We start from the raw sequence: 22,802 nt of genomic DNA, 5'->3' as shown, positions 1-22,802 counted from the left end.
GAAGGAAAGAAAGAAGGCAGGTAAGAGGGAGGGAGGAAAGAAGGAAGGGAGGAAGGAAAGGAAAGAAGGAAGGAGGGAGGGAGGAAGTAAAGAAAGAGAGAAGGAGGGAGGAAGGAAATAAGGAAGGGAGGAAGGGAAGGAAGGAAGGAAGGAAGGAAGGAAGGAAGGAAGGAAGGAAGGAAGGAAGGAAGGAAGGAAGGAAGGAAGGGAGGAAGGAAGGAACAGTCAAAACAGACGGGGTCAATTGACCCGGGAGGACGACACAAAGGTTAAATAAACTGTAGGAGGATAAAATATGTAATATCTATCATTCTTTTGTGGTTACACCATTTGACATTTTCAGGAGCATTCAGTCTTACTTTTGGTTAAAAAATGGTGCAATATATTCTGCAGTATCAAGTCAGAGAGAACCTTGAGCTTTATATAATGTATGTCAACTTATATTGAGGCTATAAAACTCAGTTACAGACTGAATTTCGTGATAAAAATACATTATGCATCACAGGTTTCCAGTAGTTTAGTGTCTGTGGTTTAACTCTCCCGTCTGAGATACACCATAAAGAGTAACTGCACCCAACAGCCAATAAATGCACAGAAGAAGAAGTTTGATGATGAGATGTGAGCGTCTTCTTGTGTGTGTGTGTGTGTGTGTGTGTGTGTGTGTGTGTGTGTGTGTGTGTGTGTGTGTGTGTGTGTGTGTGTGTGTGTGTGTGTGTTTGGATGGCTATGCTTGTGAGGACCAGCGTGAAATTTTAACCCTTGGAGTGAGGACCATTTTACAAAGTGAGGACATTTAGGCCGGTGTGTGTGTGTGTATATAGGTGTGTGTGTGTGTGTGTAAGTGTGTGTTTGTGTAGGTGTGTGTGTGTGTGTAGGTGTGTGTGTGTAGGTGTGTGTGTGTGTGTGTGTGTAGGTGTGTGTGTGTGTATGTAAGTGTGTGTAGGTGTGTAGGTGTGTGTGTTTGTGTGTGTATGTAAGTGTGTGTGTGTGTGTGTGTGTGTGTGTGTGTGTGTGTATGTGTGTGTGTGTGTGTGTGTGTGTATATGTGTGTATATGTGTGTGTGTGTATATGTGTGTGTGTGTGTGTGTGTGTGTGTGTGTGTACGTGTCTTACTGTGCTGAGCAGCGCATCGTAAACGGCGTTGACGAACTTGGCGTTGACTCCCGAGTCGTCTATGGTGTTAAATGATCCATTCGCCTCTCGCTGGGGGAAAAGAAGGGAATATGAGGTAAGAAAGGGAAGGAGGAGAAAAAGGAAGAAAACAGCAGAAGAACAAGAAGAAAAAAAAAAGCGTTCCCATCGTAAAACAGTTATGGCGTCTGGTGAAATTTTTTAACAGCATCTAAAACAGTTTTCTCCCAACAGGCGTTGCAGCGGAGAGCCCAACGCTGCGTGTGTTTATTTGCATCCACCTTGAAAGCAGCGTTGATTTCTATGAAGGAGTCGAAGGTGGTCAGGTAAAACTCTCGGACCTCCCTCCAGTCACCCGATTGGACGGCACGCTCCACATCTTCCCTGGTAACACAAACACACACATAAAAGGCTTGTATTATTTCATTTAACCTCTGTGTCGTCCTCCCGGGTCAAATTGACCCCGTCTGTTTTGACTGTTCCTTCCTCCCTCTCTCCTTCTCTTTCTTTCCTTCCTCTCTCTTTCCTCCCTTCCTTCTTTCGTTCCCTCTTTCCTTCCTCCCTCCTTTCCTTCCTTCTTCCTCCCTCCTTTCCTTCCTTCCACCTTTCGTTATTTCTTCCTCCCTTCCTTCCCTCCTTACTTCCTTTTTCCTCCCTTCCTTCTTCCTCCCTTCCTTCCTCCTTTCCTTCTTCCTTTCTTTCCTCTGTCCTTCTTTCATTCCTTTCTCCCTCCCTCCCGCCCTCCCTCATTCCCTCCTATCTTCCTTCCTTCTTTCCTCCGTCCTTCCTTCCTTCCTCCCTCCTTTCCTTCCTTCTTCCTCCATCCTTTCCTTCTTTCTTCCTCCCTTCCTTTCGTCTTTCCTTCGTCCTTCCTTCCTTCCTCCCTCCCTCCCTCCCTTTCTTCTTTCCTTCCCTCCTTCCTTCCTCCCTCCTTTCTTTCCTTCCCTCTTCTTCCTTTCCTACCTCTTTTCTTTCCTTCCCTCTTCCTCCCTCCTTCCTTCCTCCCTCCTTCCTTCTTCCCTCCTTTCCTTCCTCCCTTCCTTCTTTCCTTCCCTCCTTCCTTCCTCCCTTCCTCCCTCCTTTCCTTCCTGCTTCCTTCCTTTCTTTCTTTCCTTCTTCCTCCCTTCCTTCCTTGACTTGAGGACAACAGGAGGGTTAAGTGTGTTTGGAGCTTTGAAGGAGAGACTCACTGGAACTCCTTGGTGGTCTTGGTGCGGAGCGGGATGACGGGGTCGGAGGGGAACGGAGCTTTGACTTCTGGAGGTAGAGTGTCAATGGAGATCCGCTGTTTCTGACGGACGTCGCTGCATATTGGAGGCAGCTCTCTCCCTGCGTGAGACATACAGAAGAAACAGGAACAATATCAACAAAGGAACACAGCCAGAAATGTTTAACCCTCCTGTTGTCCTCGAGTCAAGGAAGGAAGGGAGGAAGAGGGAAGGAAAGGAGGAGGGAAGGAAAGGAGGGAGGAAGGAAGGGAGGAAGAAAGAAAGAAGGAAAGAGGAAGGGAGAAAGGAAGAAGGAAGGAAAGGAGGGAGGGAGGAAGAAAGGGAGGGGAGGAAAGGAAGGGAGGAAGGAAAGAAGGGAGGAAAGGAAAGGAAAGGAGGAAGGAAGGTAGGTAGGTAGGAGGGATGAAGGAAGGAAAGGAAAGAAGGAAGGGAGGAAGAAAAGGAAGGAAGGACGGACGAAAGAAGGAAAGAAAGAAGGAAGGTAAGAGGGAGGGAGGAAAGAAGGAAGGTAGGGGGAAGCAATAGGAAGGAAGGAGGGAAGGAAAGAAGGACAGAAGGAAGGAAAAAAGAGGGATGGAGGAAGGAAAGAAGGAAGGGAAGAAATAGAGAGGAAGGAAAGAAAGAGCGAAAGACAGACGGAAGGGAGGAAAAAAGGAACAGTCAAAACAGACGGGGGAAATTTGACCCGGGAGGACGACACAAAGGTTAATGTCTCACAGGAGCAATGAATGAAGTCATTTTTTATTCATCTAAGAAGAATTTTGGTTTTTCCCGTACTTCTTGAGAAGGTATTTTGTGATTGTGAGATACATTTTTTTCTTACTGTTCATGTTTCATTTTGTTGTGCAACATCTTTTAGAGCAGGGTCGTGTGTCTGCAGGTTTTTGTTCCAACCAATCAAGAGCACCAATCAGCTGTCTGATAGACTGAGATCAGCTGATTAAATGAGCCAAGTCTGGTGTGCTGCTGCTTGTTTGGAAAGAAAACCTGCAGCCACTTTATGGTGCTTTATGGATAAAAACACTTCAATCATACAAATCATATAATATTCAGCCCCCAATTTTCCTAAATTATCATTAAAAAAAAGAAACAAATTCTGTTACTGATGTGAGATAGAGTCACTTTGATCCAGTCACAGATTACTGCACAACAAAGTTAAGACATGTCTCTGGCACATGTTGTTGCTTGTTCAAAGAAATTTAGATTTTAAGATGTAAGATTACAATCTTAAGCACATAAAGTAACAAATATATAAATTATATTCACAGTGTGTATTCCTTCCAGTAGTTATGAAGCTGCATGAAATATAGTGCAGGTTAGTTTGGTGTAACGGTGAAGCTAACAGAAACACGTTTGGAAAGAACGTGAAGCACAATGTTGAAAATGTTTTAACTTGAGATTTGATATATTATACATGTGTTTTTTACACTAAGCACCACGATACTGTTGTCACATATAAACCATCAGTAGCTTTATTGGGTTCATTTAGCATTTAGTCTGTAATGATGTAATTTGAGACGCAGCATAGCTCTGATTGAATCATTCAGCCTCTGTAGATGTATACTGATGGAGGCCGTGGGCCGAAAACATGTTGGTGGAATAAAGATGACTCTTCCACTTAGTCAAAACTGAAGCATGATGTTTAATTTGTGCCATAAAATCAAGGCTCATTTAGCGTTGGATGAAAAACTAACTAGTGCTGTGTCTCAAATCTATTCTTCTGTACTTACACTTCGTAACCCTCCTGTTGTCCTCGAGTCAAGGAGGGAAGGGAGGAAGAAGGAAGGAAAGGAGTGAGGGAGGAAGGAAGGAAGGAAGGAAGGAAAGGAGGAAGGAAGAAGGAAGGAAAGGAGGAAGGAAGGAAAGGAGGGAGGAAGGAAGGGAGGGAGGAAAGGAAAGAAGGACGGAGGAAAGAAGGACGGAATGAAGGTAGGAGGGAGGAAGGAAGGGAGGAAAGGAAAGAAGGACAGCGGAAAGAAGAAGGAAGGAAGGTAGGTAGGAGGGAGGGAGGAAAGAAGGAAGAAGGGAGGGAGGGAGAAAGGAAAAGAGGAAGGAAGGAAAGAACGACAGAGGAAAGAAGGAATAAGGGAGGGAGGGAGGGAGGGAGGGAGGGAGGGAGAAAAGAGGAAGGAAGGAAAGGAAAGGAAAGGAAGGAAGGAAGGAAGGAAGGAAGGAGGGAAGGAAAGAAGGAGGGAGGGAGGGAGGGAGGGAGGAAGGAAGGAAGGAAGGAAGGAAGGAAGGAAGGAAGGAAGGAAGGAAGGAAGGAAGGAAGGAAGGAAGGAAGGAAGGAAGGAAGGAAGGAAGGAAGGAAGGAAAGAAAGAGAGAAGGAGGGAGGTAAGAAGGAACAGTCGCAGCATAGCTCTGATTGAATAATTCAGCCTCTGTAGATGTAAACTGACGGAGGCCGTGGGCCTAAAACATGTTGGTGGAATAAAGATGACTCTTCCACTTAGTCAGCTAACTGTTGCTAAGAGACGGACAGACAGAAACCGTCTATTAACCTGCGCCTATGGAGCAGAAGTGTGTCAGAAATCAAGTGAGAACTGCTCGAGCCTCAACAATCAAAGAGCTGACCAGTTACAGCAGACTATATGTGATCATCTGCTGATTGACGTAAATGATGTTTGTAATTAATCTGGATACAAATGTGCTTATATTAACCTTCGTGTCGGCCTCTCGGGTCAAATTGAGCCCGTCTGTTTTGACTGTTCCTTCTTTCCTCCCTTCCTTCTTTCCTCTGTCCTCCTTCCTTTCTCCCTTCCTTCCTCTGTCCTTCTTTCCTCCCTTCCCTCCTTCTCCTTTCCTTCCTTCTTACTCCCTTCCTTCCTCCCTCCTTTCCTTCCTTCCTCCTCCCTTTCCTTCCTTCTTCCTCCCTTTCCTTCCTTCCTTCCTTCTTGATTCCTCCCTTCTTTCCTTCCTTCTTACTCCCTTCCTTCCTTCCTTCCTTCCTTCCTCCCTCCCTCATTTCCTTCCTTCATCCCTCCCTCCTTTCCTTCCTTCTTCCTTCCTCCCTCCTTCTTTACTATCTGAACTATATGAGACCTTTCTGGGTTACAGCAGCTCTCACGCAGCGATGATTACGCTGATAAGCAGATAATTGGAGTTCTAATGATAATACACATTAAGGCTGTTTAATAAGTGATACTGGTTAAAATGTTCATAATTAATATGAATGGAAGTCAGGTGCTGTCATATTTCTGTTAAATATCCACTCCAGACCAATTCTTAAAATCACATCTCCTCCTTTTGGGTAATGCACACACACACACACACACACACACACACACACACACACACACACACAAATATAAATACATGACAATTTTGGAAATGTAAGAAATTAGAGCAGGACAACAAATGAAAGAGAACAGGAAGAGAGAAAGACTGAGATCGAGATGTCATTGCTAATGTTGCCTCCACACACACACACACACACACACACACACACAATAGCTACTAACCCCAATCTGTGTGTAATCACAGAGGCCAGACTGCGATACGTGACTACAATTGCGTCCAATGTAGAAAACACACACACACACACACACACACACACACACAGACACACACACACACACACACACAGTCACGCATCTTCCCACACTTCTGACCATCCATCCATCCGTTTCTGTTTATAATTAGCCTCCTATTGTCTCCGTCTCCACAGTAACAATAGTCATCGGCCCAGGAGCTCTGTCCAGGTGCATTGTGGGAGCTAGGTTCTGTAGGCGTGGACAGATTTCACAAGCTGGAGATAAAAGGGACACGAGTACACACACAGTCCCACAGACGGATAAATGACACTGTGATCAGGTGTTATATCACAGGAACTCAAATGTCCCTCTCTCCTTTTAACAGCAGAGGAGCTGAAAATTGTCCTGTAGGTGGCGCTACAGGAGAAGACAGAATCTATTGAATAATAAAAACGCAATTATACAATATTACAGAAATGCCAGTCTGTACAGGTGTGTGTGTGTGTGTGTGTGTGCACCTGTAAGTGTCATCAAATAAAGTACAATGTTTATTATAATATCATATATGTAGATAATTTTCAGATAGATAGATAAACCTTTGTGTCGTCCTCCCGGGTCAAATTGACCCCGTCTGTTTTGACTGTTCCTCCCTCCCTCCTTTTTTTCCTTCCTACCTTCCTTTTTTCTTCTGTCCTTCTTTCCTTCCTTCCTCTTTTCCTTTCTCCTTCCCTCCTTCCTTCCTTCTTTCCTCCATCCTTCCTTCCTTTCCTCCCTTCCTCCCTCCCTTCTATCCTCCCTCCCTCCTCTGTCCTTCTTTCCTTTCGTCTGTCCTTCCTCCCTCCTTCTCTCTCTTTCCTTCCTTCCTTCCTCTGTCCTTCTTTCCTTTCTCCCTCCCTCCTTCCTTCCTTCTTCCTCCCTTTCCTCCTCCTTTCCTTCCTTCTTTCTCCATCCCTTCCTTCCTCCTTTCTTTCCTTCCTCCCTCCCTTCCTTGGTTGACTAGAGGACAACAGGAGGGTTAAAATAAAAAAGGATTCATTCTCAAGCGATATAAAAGAAATATAATAGAATTAGAAAATAGAAAACAAAAATCTACTATTTCCCTTTGTATTCCCATGGGGGGGGGGCAGGAAGCGCAATAAGAACTGTATGTGACCGTAAAGCAATAAATTAAATAAAAAATGTAACCTTTCATTCATGTTTACAGTGAAATAATGTAACAGTAAAACACTGTAGTCCAATATTGATGCACATCTAATATAAGTAAGTTAAAAATCAGCTGTTCGGCTCATAAAAAAAAAGAAGCAGGATTTATCCTCCAGTGATCAAAGTGAGGCTCGATTGAATATTTAGCTTTGATGGTGGTGCAACAGGGAGAGGCAGCAGAGTGTCACCGAAATCACCAACATCCTGTGTATGTTAACGTGAACGGCACTAATGAGAAGTAGACTGAAAACCGACACGACAAACACAACAAAAAACAGCTGATCCGAGCAGAACGACGACAACACAACACTCTTAACACTCATCTTTCCACCTCCTCTGCTTCTTAATTGCCCCTCTGCCCCCTGTTAGCTTGTGCGTCACCCAATTTAGTCCTGACGGCAACAAAGCCTCAGTCGTCATGACACCCTTTAATCAGAGGAGTCACCTTCGAGACCTTGAAGGACGACCCCCCTCCTTCTCTCCCCCCCCTCCTCCTTTTTCTTCTTCTCCTTCTTCTTCTTCATCTCTTTTATAAAAACCTTTGATGTCTTTGGAGGTTTAAGAACACGACCGTTTCATCTTCCTCAAGTATCATCCACAAGTGTCTCCCATGTTTGCATGTTAATAGTATCTAGTGTTAAGGTTTAATGAATGAACTGCTTCACTAACAACAGGCTGAATATGATAGAATACGACTATTATCTGCTTTTATTGTCGTTCTCATCACGAACACGTTTCCTTCCTCAGCGGTTTCTCTCCTGAAATTAATTAGTGTCGTCCTCCCGGGTCAAATTAACCCCGTCTGTTTTGACTGTTCCTTCTTTCCTTCCTTCCTTCCGTCTGTCCTTCCTTCCTCCCTCCTTCTCTCTTTCTTTCGTTCCTCTCTTTCCTCCCTTCCTTCTTTCCTTCCTCCATCCCCCTTTCTTCCTTCCTTCTGTCCTTCTTTCCTTCCCTCCTTCCTGCCTTTCCTTCCTCCATTCCTCCTTCTCTCTTTCTTTCCTCCCCCTACCTTCCTCCCTTCCTTCTTTCCTTCCTTCCTCTTTTCCTTTCTCCCTCCTGCTCTCTTTCTTTCCTCCCTTCCTTCTTCCCTTTCTCTATCCCCTTTCTTCCTTCCTTCTGTCCTTCCCTCGTTCCTTCCTCCCTTCCTCCTTCTCTCTTTCTTTCCTCCCCAATACCTTCCTCCCTTCCTTCTTTCCTGTCCTTCTTTCCTTCCTTCCTCCCTCCCTACTTTCCTTCCTTCCTTCCTCCCTATATTCCTTCCTTCTTTCCTCCATCCTTCATTCCTTCATTTCTCCCTCCCTCCCTCCCTGCCTCCTTCCTTCCTTTCATCCTTTCTTCCCTCCTTCCTTCTTCCCTACTTTCCTTCCTTCTTCCTCACTACTTTCTTTCCTTCTTCCTTCCTCGCTTCCTTCCTTTCTTCCTCCCTCCCTACTTTCCTTCCTTCTTCCTTCCTTCCTTCTTCCTCCCTTCCTTCCTTGACTTGAGGACAACAGGAAGGTTAAATTTTGAATCTTTTCCCCAACGAGCTTGACTTTTTAATTTTTAATGCCAGCGTTTCTAGTAAAGGTGTCAGTGTTTTCTCATCGTGAAATAAAACTCAGATGGGTCTCTCTGCTCGGCTCAAACCTCAGCACACTAAACCATATTTGACAATATTAAAAAGGAAATACAAACCTCCTGTAATACTTTACAGATGAAATAGCAAATTGGGGTGATTATCCAGCAGGCTGGGCGACGGTAACGGGCCCGAGGAATGCTCGGCACTATCTTATATGTGTGTGTGTGATGAATGTTTTCACTTTCATATGGTTTTCATTTGGGGCGGAGGTTTGCATAATTATTCTGGCATCAGTAACCGTGGTGACAAAGCGGGCTGGTGAGCGCTCCGCTGGGTCTGAGTTCTCACGGCAGTCAGAAATAACCTCGCCTTTAATGTCACGGGGAAGGAGAGGAAGGAACCTTTAATGTCAAGAGAAAGGCGAGGAAGGAACCTTTAATGTCAAGAGAAAGGCGAGGAAGGAACCTTTAATGTCAAGAGAAAGGCGAGGAAGGAACCTTTAATGTCAAGAGAAAGGCGAGGAAGGAGCCTTTAATGTCACGAGAAAGGCGAGGAAGGAACCTTTAATGTCAAGAGAAAGGCGAGGAAGGAGCCTTTAATGTCAAGAGAAAGGCGAGGAAGGAACCTTTAATGTCAAGAGAAAGGCGAGGAAGGAACCTTTAATGTCACAGAAAGGCGAGGAAGGAACCTTTAATGTCAAGAGAAAGGCGAGGAAGGAACCTTTAATGTCACAGAAAGGCGAGGAAGGAACCTTTAATGTCCTCGCCTTTCTCTTTCTCTCAAGGAAGGACCTTTAATGTCGAGACGCTGACAACGAACAACCAAAATCGGCATCGTCAAGAACATCGTGACATTTATCATCTTGATTTTTCTTCTCTTTTCTCATTTTCTCAGTCACAGTGACCCTTTTAATATCTTCATCCTCCTAATAACTTAAATTCGATGGAACTAAATCAATAAAACTGAAGTGATTTGTCAAGTCGGGTTGATTTCCTCCCTTTTAAAAACACACTGATTCAAGCACTAAACCCTTAAATCTACTCGAACCGTGAAAGTGAAAAATGGATGAAAATCAAGAAAGTGAGTCAGCTGAGACATGAATCTCCTCGTAAAAATGTCCGCAACTATCTAATTTAAAAGTGTGATCCTTTGATTTAAAAAAACAAAAAACAAAAAGCTAAATCATCAACTGACAGGAACAACCTTTTTCTTGTTCTTTCTTTTCTTTTCTTTTCTTTTTCTCCGGCATCTTTTGCTAGCAACCGAACACAAACAAAAGTGTGAGCGCATGAATCAAGCGTACTGTAAACAGAGGAAGTAACACATCATTACATCCTGGCCGAGACGAGAGACCGCCGAGTTCTCCGAGAGAACAAAGACTGACAAGCGAGCGCTTTGAAAAAGAGACTTTGGAGATGATGGAGACAGATAAAAAAAAGAAAAGAAAAAGGAAGTAAGTGACGTAAGCTGGTGGCACAACTAGAAAGTCAAAAGTGCATCCAGGTTGAGAAGATTAAAAGATGAAAAGATGCTGTAAATTATATTGCAAACATTCAGAGTTTCTGATGCAGATTACGGGAAGAAAAGTCTTAATAAAAGAGTCAGCTCATATCAGCTTCAGGGGTTTATGATCAGCTAGGGAGAATAGTGAGGTTTGTTTTTAACCTTTGTGTCGTCCTCCAGGGTCAAATAGACATCGTCTGTTTTGACTGTTCCTTCTTTCCTTCCTTCCTTCTGTCTTTCCTCCCTCTTTCTTTTCCCTCCCTTCCTTCTTTCCTTCCTCCATCCCCCTTTCTTCCTTCCTTCCTTCCTTCCTCCCTCCCTCCTTCCTTCTTTTTTCCTTCCTTCCTTCCTCCCCTCCCTCCTACCTTCCTCCCTCCCTCCTTCCTTCCTTCCTCCCTCCCACCTTCCTTCCTTCCTTCCTTCTTTCATCCATCCTTCCTCCCTTCCTTCTTTCCTTTCCTCCCTTCCTTAGAGCAGATGTGTACAAGAGCAGGTGTTAGAAAGTATAGTGACAGTCTATTTGGACTTGTTTAAATTGGATATTTGAGGTAAAACCAAACTAATTTCAGAGCTGAAAAGCAAACAGTTGATAGTTTTCCCAACAAAGCACATTTTAATCATTTCAATCTAATAACGCCAATCGACCGTGTCTGTGGGACTTTAGCTTCTAACTGAGCTCTGAACTGACTGTGAACTGATCAAATCTTTCAAATTAAAACATTTTAAACATCATGACAAATTATCTTCACGTTCTGTCCAAACGTGTTTCTGTTAACTTCACCGTTACACCAAACTAACCTGCACTATATTTCATACAGCTTCATAACTACTGGAAGAAAATACACTGTGAATATAATTTATATATTTGTTACTTTATGTGCTTAAGATTGTAATCTTACATCCTAAAATCTAATTTTCTTTGAACAAGCAACAACATGTGCCAGAGACATGTCTTAACTTTGTTGTGCAGTAATCTGTGACTGGATCAAAGTGACTCTATCTCACATCAGTAACAGAATTTGTTTCTTTTTTTGATGATAATTTAGGAAAATTGGGGGCTGAATATTATATGATTGTATGATTGAAATGTTTTTAGTGTGTGTGTGTGTGTGTGTGTGTGTGTGTGTGTGTGTGTGTGTGTGTGTGTGTGTGTGTGTGTGTGTGTGTGTGTGTGTGTGTGTGTCTCTCAAATCACATACTTCTGTTAGTACACTTTGTCCAATATGTATTTAGTTGTGTTGTGCATATGTTTCAACAGGTTAATGTCTCTAATCAAACACGGCTGTTGCACACTTAACAGGAATCATTACAGACTAAATGTTAAATGAACCCAATAAACCTACTGATAGTTTATATGTGACAACAGTATAGTGGAGCTTAGTGTATTAAACACATGTATAATTTATATTTGTATAACGCGGCAATGTTCACCATAGTTACAAAGTCCTCGGTCTCATTTCCTGTTTGAAAAGTGGCCCCTCCCCTTCTGCTACGGAGCCAAGATGGCGACCGTTGAGGGTGAGAAGTGTCCTTAGTTACACACTCAACTTTTTGACTGTTTTGAGTGAAAGCATCCAGGTTCTCATAGTGCTGCATGGTTCTATACTTCTCAGTGTAAATACACTTATGCACTAAGAATATTAAGAAGTTTAAATACAGAAGAATAGATTAGAGACACAGTGTAGGTCTTGCTATGCTCTGGTATCGCTGCAGATTGTAATTTGCAACTTGATGTCCACCTGGACTTCAGTGTTTTTTACCGTTTTGAGGATGGACCCAGAATACTGAACATAAACTCACCATGTCTGAGTCCCAGCGTGCTGCTCAGCGTGGCCGTCATGCCGCCAGCAAAGGTCCGTCCTCCTGCGTCCCTCCTCTGGTTCAGTGTGGAGATGAAGGTGCCCAAAGACGGAAACGGCTGCTTGGTTACACGACCAAAACCCTGATGAAGAGGAGAGATGACATCATCACCACAACAGACAGAGATGAAGAATATCTGCTCATGTTTTTATGTTTTAGACATTCAAAACACTGACTTAGCAGATAAATTTCATACATTCTTTACACGAATGTCATACATTTTTGGCATAGATCCATCAAATTTGTATAAAAATATGTCAAACAAATGTATTTCAAAGTGCTTTACAGGATGATGTTTGTAAAAAAAAACTGAATTTACAGTAAAATAACAGCTGAATTATTAAAGATGACTTAGGTGAACAGATGACAGAGTGTAAAACCAGTGCTAATGTGCCATTATCTTTTCTTTAAGTCTTTCCTGAAAAATATCTGAATATCTGAAACATTCCTGAATTGAATATCATGTTTTCTTAGATGTTGAGGCTTCTCACCAGAGCAGGAACTTCTTAAATTAATCCAGGTTTCAGCTGCAAGGACAGACAATGATATCTAACTAAACTAACATCTACTAAATGTTCCCTGTGATTGATCACCATCTGGTCCTTTGGTGTTTCAAACACGTTTCAAGTCTCCGCAGGCTGCATGAAGAGTCACAAGTGCAACAAGAGGAGGACATGAAGAGGAGAGAAGGGAGGGATTTAGAGGAGGAGGGAGCTGAACATGGAAATTACAGGATAAAAACAAAGAAGAGCGAGGGAATGAGGTGAGGGGAAAAAACAAGAAAAGGGGTTAGAGGGTTAGGAAAGGGCTGAGGAGGAAAGGAGGAATGGGAAGAAGATGAAAGGAGGGACAAGTGAAAATAATAGGATGAAAGGAGTGAAGGAGAGCAGGAAAGGAGGGATAAGAGAGGGGAGAGGACAGGAAATTGATGTGGGTAAGACGGGGGGAGAAAAATGAAGGTTAGGAAAAGTGGGAAGAAGAAATTAAGAGAGCGAGAAAGAAAAAGAATGTAACGAGAGAACAGGAGGGAGAGAAGAAGAAGAAGAAGGAGAGGTGGAGGAAGAGGAGGAGAAATCAACAGATGCACAACAGCCGTTCTTGACAGCAGCAAACACTCCACACACAAACACACACACACACACACAAAAGCAGCGACGCGTTCAGGGGCAGCAGGAAGGCGGTTAATCTGCCGTTCAAAATGAATCTGTTTCCAAAGAAATGAGACCCTGAGGAAAAATCTGAACAAAACCATTGTCCTGACAGTACACACAGACACTACACTTTTCTACTGTTTCCATGTGATTATATAATGTTCTCTGTTGTGCACGGCAACATAGAGAGAAAACACAAAGGACAGTTTGTCTCAGAAGAACTGACCTCAAGACAGTTTGTGACAGGTTGTGTCACACACACACACACACACACACACATATGTACAGAGTACTTTAATCCTGCCTCATTTACACAGAAGATCCCCCTCTCCGCAGCGAGAGGAGAGATGATGAGATGCAACAGGTTCTTCATTCAGATCAGATCAAACACACTCACTGAACTCTGATCTACACACAGAACTCAGTGAATGCATCGATACAAAAGAAACCAGATCAACTAAAAACACTTAAAAAAATAAACCCTCACTTGATAATACAACAAAAAACAGACTCAAGCTCATCTGCAGCTGGGTCAATGTAAAACAGTCATGTTTATAAGCAATAGCCTACTAAAGTGCAGCATATCATGCCCTAAATTTGCAGAAAGATTGTTCTTATTTTTACTCAAATCTAAAAAAAAAATTAAAATCTGTTAACATTGTTTGACTCTATTCTCCCACAATGCATTGCACAAAGCATATGGAGCTGGACCATTGATGCATTTTAAGGGCTGATAACCAATTGTTGTTTCCTAGTTGTCATTTGTGGTATTGCAGGTAAAGAAATCCCCCATTTCCCCCCCATAGACCACCATTGTAAAAGAGATATCTGTAAAAACTGTTGACAGGACACCTGGAACTGCAGACGAGGTCAATTATAAGGTCTTCCTGTTATGAATGTTTAGATCCATGGAGGTTTTATATTTGTACAACTTTCTGCAAGTCGAGAACAGCGATTTAAAAATCAGTGACATCATCACAATATAAAGTCTATGGGCCAAATGGGAACTCATGGGAAACACTACTGCACATAATCAGTAGGCTGCATAACAAGGAAGCAAGCCGAACTCTCCGATCCTCCTCTGCCAACCAGCTCTTTGCCCCATCTGCCAACTTAACTACCATCATGGGGTCAAGAGCTTTCAGCCAATCTGCCCCCCGCCTTTGGAGCTCTCCCCCACCAGACATTTGCACTTCTGACTCTGTTTCCACCTTTAAATCCCGCCTGAAAACGCACTTATTCAGAGTGGCATACTCTGTCTCACACTAACTATGCAATCACGTTCTTATTTATTTATTGTATTAATGCACTTTATAGTCACATTCATATTTATTTCTTTATCTTTGCACTAAATGTTACCTGATTTATATTGTTTGATGTACTGTTGTCGTGTTTTATGTGCCTTGTAAGGTGTCCTTGAGTGCTTTGAAAGGCTCCTTTAAATATAATGCATTATTATTATTATTATTATTATTATTATTATTAAATCAATAAAACAAAATACAATCAATTGTGAAATCACAGAAATATTTTTCCACCCACCAGCAGTTTTTTATATTTTGGTACATAACAACAAACTGCCTCAGAAACCAACGGTCTCCAACGGTAGCCTAGCTTAAAAACAAACCGCTACTCTGAAGTGCTGTACATGACAAATAAAATAAACATACACACTAGAGCACACATTATGCTAATAAAATATAACATATGTGACCCATACAAAATATAATTTATACTTATATTTAGCGTTTTTACATTTTTTATACTCTATTATTAACAAGAACACTCATACAGTCTTACCTCTCCTCTCCAGGTCTAGAAGCCGAGTGAAGAAAAGTACCGCGAAACAACAGGAAGTGACGTCGCCGAAATGTCAACGGTCACACAATAAAAAAAATAAAACTAACAAAATAAAAGCTCCCCAAAAGAAATACAGAAACGGGATTTTTACATGAAAACTAACCGCAAAACATGAACAGAAATACAAAGTTGGCTTTTGGTAAAAATATAAACCATCTTATTTATACATTGGTTACATATGCATCAGCCAAGTAATTCTCATATGATTGAATTGGCGCCATTTTTGGTCCAATATCCAGATCTTATAATGCATCCATGAGCAAGTTCAAAGTGATGGTGGATGGCGGTGAAACACCTCAGGAGACAAAAAACAAATGCTGAATATTGCTGCCTTTTGTTGGGTTTAATCAGCTGTAGGGCTCAATGTTAGTACAACAAGGTATACCAAGTAGTATCGAAACATCTCCCGTCAAGCGATACCTGCAATCAATCCCTTTTGCACCCACAGCTAGAAAATACAACTACTTGTATGGACTTGCTCACAGCCAATCAACACATCCAAGCATTCTTGGATTTAATGTGACATGTGATTAGCCCACTGCCACAGTGACGTCGCCGAAATGTCAACGGTCACACAATAAAAAAATAAAACTAACAAAATAAAAGCTCCCCAAAATAAAAATACAGAAACAGGATTTTTACATGAAAACTAACCGCAAAACATGAACAGAAATACAAAGTTGGCTTTTGGTAAAAATATAAACCATCTTATTTATACATCAGTTACATATGCATCAGCCAAGTAATTCTTATATGATTGAATTGGCGCCATTTTTGGTCCAATATCCAGATCTTATAATGCATCCATGAGCAAGTTCAAAGTGATGGTGGATGGCGGTGAAACACCTCAGAAGACAAAAAACAAATGCTGAATATTGCTGCCTTTTGTTGGGTTTAATCAGCTGTAGGGCTCTATGTTAGTACAACAAGGTATACCAAGTAGTATCGAAAAACATCTCCCGTCAAGCGATACGTGCAATCAATCCTTTTTGCACCCACAGCTAGAGAATACAACTACTTGTATGGACTTGCTCACAGCCAATCAACACATCCAAGCATTCTTGGATTTAATGCAACATGTGATTAGCCCACTGCCACAGCAGCTACAACCTGTCTGTGGTGGTGAAGTCGAGTTAGCGCACTTAGCAGTTCAGCAGCCAAGATGCCACCTTAACGCTCTAAAGTGGTTCTACACCAGTGGCGGCTGCTGGTGTTTTAAACAGGGGAAGCTCACTTTACGTCTTCATCATAAAACTTGTCATATCGAAGTGAGGCAGTTACAAAAATAAAAGAAGTGTTTAATCTGTGTTTCATCTATGCCACAGAACCACAGCAACACACACCTGAAAAAGATTTAGCGAGAAAGTCAAGCCACATTGGCAAAACTACACTCAGTAGAGTCAGCCTTCCCAAAGCTGTCTATCAATGGCTTTGAGCCCTCCAAACATTTCCTCCAATCATCATACAGCAGCAGAGCGACCGACCCGCCCACTGCTCCATTGACCGCCAGAGATGCTCAGCGTCCAGCGGCGGGACGAGTTTGTCGCATTATCCAATGAGCTTCTTATCCTGGCTTGTCCCACCCCCTGGCCCAAAACAGCTGTTGGGAGAAGCCTCATTGAACACTGTTGAAGCTCTGAGTCTGCGGCGGACTGCCACTGTGTGATAAGGATATCAAGTCGGAAAATAACAGCGTCGGCAATAAACAGCTGGTTACAGGATGACATAGTTGTAAAATCGAACGCATTCAAGTGCAGATTTGATGTGATGTAAATTATAATTTTAGTGTGAATTTAATATGACAGTTGTGACAATTTATTTGATGAAATTTTAGGGGAAGGTGAGCTTCCCTTGTTGTCTCAGAGCAATCGTCCCTGGTCTACACTACATGCCTGTTACAACCATAGACTGTATGTAAAATGGACGTAACATCCATGACGTCACCCATTGTATTGTGGACTGCTGCTTGGAAGCGAATAGTTTCGGATCTGAGCAGCACCATCTTGAAAATTTCCGGTGCATGCTAGGAAAAATAAAAACATGGTTTCTACTTATATGGGCATCAGGAGGAGAATGAGGCGCCCTCCTGAACCTGTGAACCAATCAACCTGTCAATCACGACGTAGCCACGCCCTAATGCATACCCTGCTTTATGTCAAATATAAAATCAGGGAGGCCAAAATTTCCCAAATGAACATCATACTGCATTGAAGAAGGCTTTAAACTAGCGATTGAGACCATAAACACATTTTGAAAACGTTTACTGAGGTTAGAAATCAAGTGAGAAGTTGGTGAATTCTCCATTGACTTGTATAGAGACGGAAGTCCTTTTGACACCAAAACGGTCGCCCCCTGGTGGCCTTTTGATAGAATGCAGTTTTAAGTTACTTCCGCGTTGGCCTCATTTCAGAGGACTGGAACTACTCGCCTTGTTACAACGGAAAAAAAGACAGAGACCTAAATGTGTGATGGGTATCCAATGAAGTACTCTACTTCTATTGGTATCACTTTAAGGGTACATGGATTGGTGCTGGTATCATAACTTTTTTAATGATATCTAGCCCTAATTAGCTGCGTCACGTATCAAACAATGTTGAGTTCTTGTGTACTGACTGCACACGGCGCAGTTTTGTTTGTCTAAGCGATGTGTGTGTGTATAATTAAACTCCCTTCTCAGCAGCCACATCACTGCCTCCTCTCTCTCTCTCTGGACTCTCTAATTATCACCATCACAACTCCACCCAAACCTGATGATTGACAGGTGGAAACGTGGAGCAGAGATACCACGGTGACAAACAACAAGCACACATACACACATTTAAAAAATCAGTTTCAGAGGAAGAGAAAGGGGAAAAAACTAATATTTCTTGCAGTTTTACTTGATGAAATGAACACTGACTGTGTCCTGGTTCACATCTGACAGCAATTAACAGTTTGACCGGCAGCTTTTCATCTCAGCGAGTCTTGTGATGTCAGCTCTGTCCAATTCAACTCAGTCATTCAGTCTGAGAGGAAATGCTGTCATCCGGAGGGAAACCACACCAAGAAGAGCTCAACATCTGACTTTTCTAACTCTCTCACACACACACTCTGTCTCTCCTCTCTCTCAGATCTAATTAGGTCTTGTTGATTCTTGTGTACTGTGTGTTTGTGTGCTGATGATAGAAATATCGCTTTTTTCCCCAGTAATAAGTAAACACCGTCTCGTGTCAGCTTTCTACTGTTTTCAGTCATGTCTATGTTTCTTCAGCGTTAACATGACAACCAGGGTTTTTGTTTACTAAGACCAGCAGTTTGCTAGAAAAACCTGTCAAATGTGTGTTAAGTTGGCAGCCATCATTCCTCATCAAGGCGGGCCAATTAAAGCTGAGAGTCGGCGGTGTTCTGGCACCAGATGGGACCAGCAGCAGCTACTAAGTCTTGAGGCTGCTGCTTGAAGTACGTTAAAGAGCCACTGATAGCTGCTAGCTGCTCCGGCTGCCAAAGAAAAAAGCCTCAACTTCTCTCAACATTAAGTCTAAGGACGAGTCATTAAAACCAAATAACCTAATAAACGCTGGCTGTACCGCAATCAAGAGTTGAGCTAATGGAGAGCACTGTTCACTTTCGGCCACTAGGAGGAGCTCTAAGCTTCTGTAAACTACCTCCACCTTATTTTAAAGTATAACCCGATACCCAAATGAAATTTTACTCCCGGACCTGGCTACTTTGACTGGGTTTCATTTAAAAAACTATGATACCAACACCAATCCAAGTACCTTTAAAGTGATACTGATACCAACTGAGTCCTTCATTAGATACCCATTCCACATTTAGTGAAAAAAAGGATCGATTGCGGGTATCGTTTGATGGGAGACGTTTCGATACTACTTGGTATCAGTAATCGAGTACAGATACCCCACCCTACTCGGTAGTAAGTTATCCTGCTAGCTAGCTGACTGGAGGGGACATGATGCAGACGAAGCCACACAAAAGTCCAGCGTGGTTTAAAACCTTCCAGGAAGTAAAAAAAGATAATGTTGTCAGGTGTGAAATATGTGGAGCAGAGTTGAGCTATGGTGGCTTCACATGGACAAAAAGCTGCTGTCTGCTGTGACGGTTACTGAGGGAGACGGACCTGATGCTAATCAACAAACTAGTACGTCAACATCTGGAATAGCTCCTCGTAAGGCTGGGAGATATAGACAAAATCAAGTATCACAATATTTTTGAGCAAATACCTCGATATCGACTCTTGATGCTTTCACAAAATATTTGCACTATGAAATTTTTGTGGATATAATGACAAAGTGGGTAAAAAGTAAATAACAGAACAGCTAGAACAATCTGTTAAGTTCAGAAAATTACATCATTTTACTGTAAATGTAGCATTTAAAACCAGGAAAAGACAACACTGATGACATATATATTACGATAGACAGTATCTAGTCTCATATCACAATATCGTTATAATACCGATATATTGCCCGGCTCTAGCTCCTCTAAAGTGTGACAAAAGTCTCAGAGAGAAAACTAACATTACGTCTCTCATTGCTAACATGATTGTAAATGATATACTCAGCAATGTTTATGACGGGGGACAAATGAAGGCTGATTATCATTTAAATTAATTCAAGTTTGTGCAGTTAAAGCTTGTTGTTTGCTATGAATATTGAAAGTTATTTTTTGACGCGTTGTCTATTTAGCTCTTTTAAATGTCGGCATGCAGCGAATATTTGGTTATTCATTCTGACCGACCCACTGGTTAACCAACACCATGAAAAAATGGGCTCATGCACATAGTCTTAATCTCTAAATTCAGGCCCTCTAATAGGTTGTCTGTTGGTCATTTTGGACATTTTTGCTGTGTTAATAAGATTTGAAGACTTATAGCAGTTTTGACGTCTACCATATTGACACTGATTGCATCATTTAGCTACAGTACAGCACTTGGTGTTCGGTCTGAGGTGGCAGGTTGTGTTTCCAGTGCATGAAAGGCCTCACATTCCTTATTTGGGAAAGTCGACCATAAACTGCAACTCTGGGCTTCAAACCAGCTCCAGTAGAAAACTAACAGGTGATATCACGCCTGCATTTTTATATACAGTGTAGGACTTGAGCCCCAGATTTGAGCCTGCAAATATTGGCTGCTTTAAACTGAGAAATTAGATCCAGTTAGCGAACTTCTGGCCAGCTTTGGGCCCGAGACTTAACATTGATTCTGGTGCATCGTTTATCACGAGTCTGTTAATCGATCCTGACAGATTTAGGCCACCGTTTTGGTCCTTTTGGCTACGTTTAGGTGTGAGAGCAAAATCCTGAGGAATCGGAAAGAAACACAGAAGAACAGTGAAGAAAGAACATTTAAAAAAAATAAATAAAAGATCCACTGGACTGAGGGAAGAGTTGTCTTCAGATTTGTAGATTAGTTGGAAGTCTATTTAAAGCTCAAAGTGTTCTCTCATATGTGCATATTTCATTTTAAATTGAGGCTGAGTTACCGGAATAAATTGATTTTTTATGACACTGACTCAATATTTCAAGCTGCCAGTCAACTTTAGATGGAAAAATCATATCAGGTCTGTTTGGAGATGTTGGTTTAGTCTTGTTTAATGTGTGCTTTCTGGGTTTTAAGATTAACACATAATAGCTGCAACAATTATTTGATTAATCGATAAGTCTATTAACAGTTTATTCTTTTATGACAGTAAACCCAATAGAGGGAATTTGGCACTAAAAACACAGTAACGCTGAAACATAGAAGACTTGATTTGACTCATTTCAGCTTCACATTAGCTTCAGATTAACTTTTAAATACATTTTTTAATGCACAGAAGGACGACTGTGGATTTAGTCCTCCATCACTTCTATTGTAAGTGCATTATGAAGGTATCTTCTAATGGTCAGTATGAACAGGAGGAATCATTACAGCAAAGAAAAACAGCTTTAAATGTTCATTTGGGCTCCTGACTGTTTGTGAATCTGTCCTTAAACTCGACAACCATCATCAACACACCAAATGAACTAATTTCTTTCAGATGATCTATGCTTGTCTCTCCAAAAGAGTTCATCAGAAAAGGATCACACCTTGCTGAGACACCTGTTATACTTCAACTCATCGACATGCATCAATTCCCTATATTGCAAATCAGATAAAAGCTTGATATTTAATCTATAGTGTCGAGAACTCAAAGACGACATAAGCCAGAAAAGTAGAAAATCCTCAAACCAGAGAAAAGTTGTTTTTTACTTGATAAATAACATTTAAGTCTAATCTAATCTAACGTTACCGGTCTATCATCACGTCAAACTCTCTGGAGAAAAACCCCGATAAGGAAAATCTGGGATAACGAGATGTTTTATATGACTCCCCTGTTTTGAAGGTAAGGTCCAGAAACAGCAGCTTTATGTTTCATTCTCCTGTTCAGGTAAAAAACAAACTTCCTTCTTCGGTGAGCACCAGCTGTCTTTAATTCTTCTATTTTTATTAGTCTGCGATACAACAACAGCTCACTGTCTCTCTCTTTCTCTGAGTTTTTTTTTTCTTTTTCTATGCAGCCTTTTTGAGCTCGAGGGGCCAGAAGATGTTTTGAGGAGGAATCAGAGAGTCTGACTGAAGTCTCAGAGAGAAACGAGGAGTACGGAGAAAGAGAGAGAAACGCATGCAGCCACTTTTTTTTATTTTTTTTTATTTTTTATGGCATTTCCAGACACAACCAAGAGAGTCAAGCCGGAGCAATGACAGCCTGTTTATTGGTCAAAACCATCTGATCTGCACATTCCTACTGCCTGACACAATGGAGATGACATCAACGTCGACCAGCCTGCAGAAAAACCCTGAGAGTCTGCAAAGTGACAGAACCCAACAGAAAACACACCGACGCTGCCTCCATGCATTAAAAGAAGAAGAAGAAGAAGAAAAAAAAACACTGATTACATCATCGGACACTGCAGGAGAGCTGATGGAAGGAGGGTTTGTAAAACAGGAGAGCATCACTTTTTCCTTTGTGTTGTTTTAGTTTGCAGTCACGAGATGCTGTGCTAGGTTTTTAAACATGTGATTTACTTATTTATTTATATGTTTTGTACATTTCTTTTTATGTCTTCTGTCTATTATATTTAAGTCTTTGTGTTCCACCTTAGAGAGAAACATGATAGCACGGCTGCAACTAAACACTTCATTTCATTATCAGAGCATCTGTTGAGCATTTTCTTAATAAACTGATGAGTTGTTTGGTCTGTAAAATGTCAGAAAATGGTGAAAAATATCAAATAAATGTCTCCCAAAAAGCCCACAACTCAAATATAATCACCTCACTGTCACAGACGACTAAAAGAAACCAGAAAATATTCACATTTAAGAAGCTGGAATCAGAGAATTTGGACTTTTTCTTCTTAAAAAAAGAATCTAAATAGTTGGCAATGAATCGATTAATGGACTAATCATTGCAGCATTAATTAAAAGTTAATGTTTAATATATTAAGTGATATTAATTAAAGGATTATTTGGGATCCAGTAAGTCTTTTGCCTTTTGTCATACTGATCATTTTTAGTTTTGCTTTCCTGTGTTTAATGTTTTTTATTCTTATAAAGCAAATTAAAGACTTTTTCATTCAGTCAGTAATGTATGTTTGAATGTATAATCACATATTTGCTTCTTTAGTTTTTTATTGGTGTTTTGTTATGTAAAGCAGATGTGCAATACAAATAAAAAAAAGGAAAATAAGCAAAACAGTATTTAAAATGTCACTTTGGACTCAGAAACTCAGATTAAATAGAAGAAATATTAAAGAATAAAAACTTAACATGAATTTTCTCACATTTAAACATGAGCATTATTCAACACTACAGT

The 22,802-nt window shown here is 41.4% G+C and overlaps 1 protein-coding gene across 1 annotated transcript in view; it reads right to left on the bottom strand.

The window, feature by feature from the left end:
• Positions 1-22,802, bottom strand: part of hectd2 (HECT domain containing 2) — an 85,497-nt gene that overhangs the window by 62,201 nt on the left and 494 nt on the right. The window contains exons 2-5 of the mRNA XM_062430410.1: positions 11,900-12,041; positions 2,323-2,461; positions 1,414-1,516; positions 1,115-1,204 (exon numbers count right to left, since the gene is read on the bottom strand). Coding sequence (XP_062286394.1) covers positions 1,115-1,204; positions 1,414-1,516; positions 2,323-2,461; positions 11,900-12,041 — 474 coding nt within the window. The remainder of the gene's footprint in view (positions 1-1,114; positions 1,205-1,413; positions 1,517-2,322; positions 2,462-11,899; positions 12,042-22,802) is intronic.

The sequence above is a fragment of the Scomber scombrus genome, chromosome 12, assembly GCF_963691925.1.
Source record: "Scomber scombrus chromosome 12, fScoSco1.1, whole genome shotgun sequence".
NCBI lineage: Eukaryota > Metazoa > Chordata > Actinopteri > Scombriformes > Scombridae > Scomber > Scomber scombrus.
Note: the sequence above shows the minus strand (reverse complement) of the source record. Positions and strands in the feature narration are given on the sequence as shown.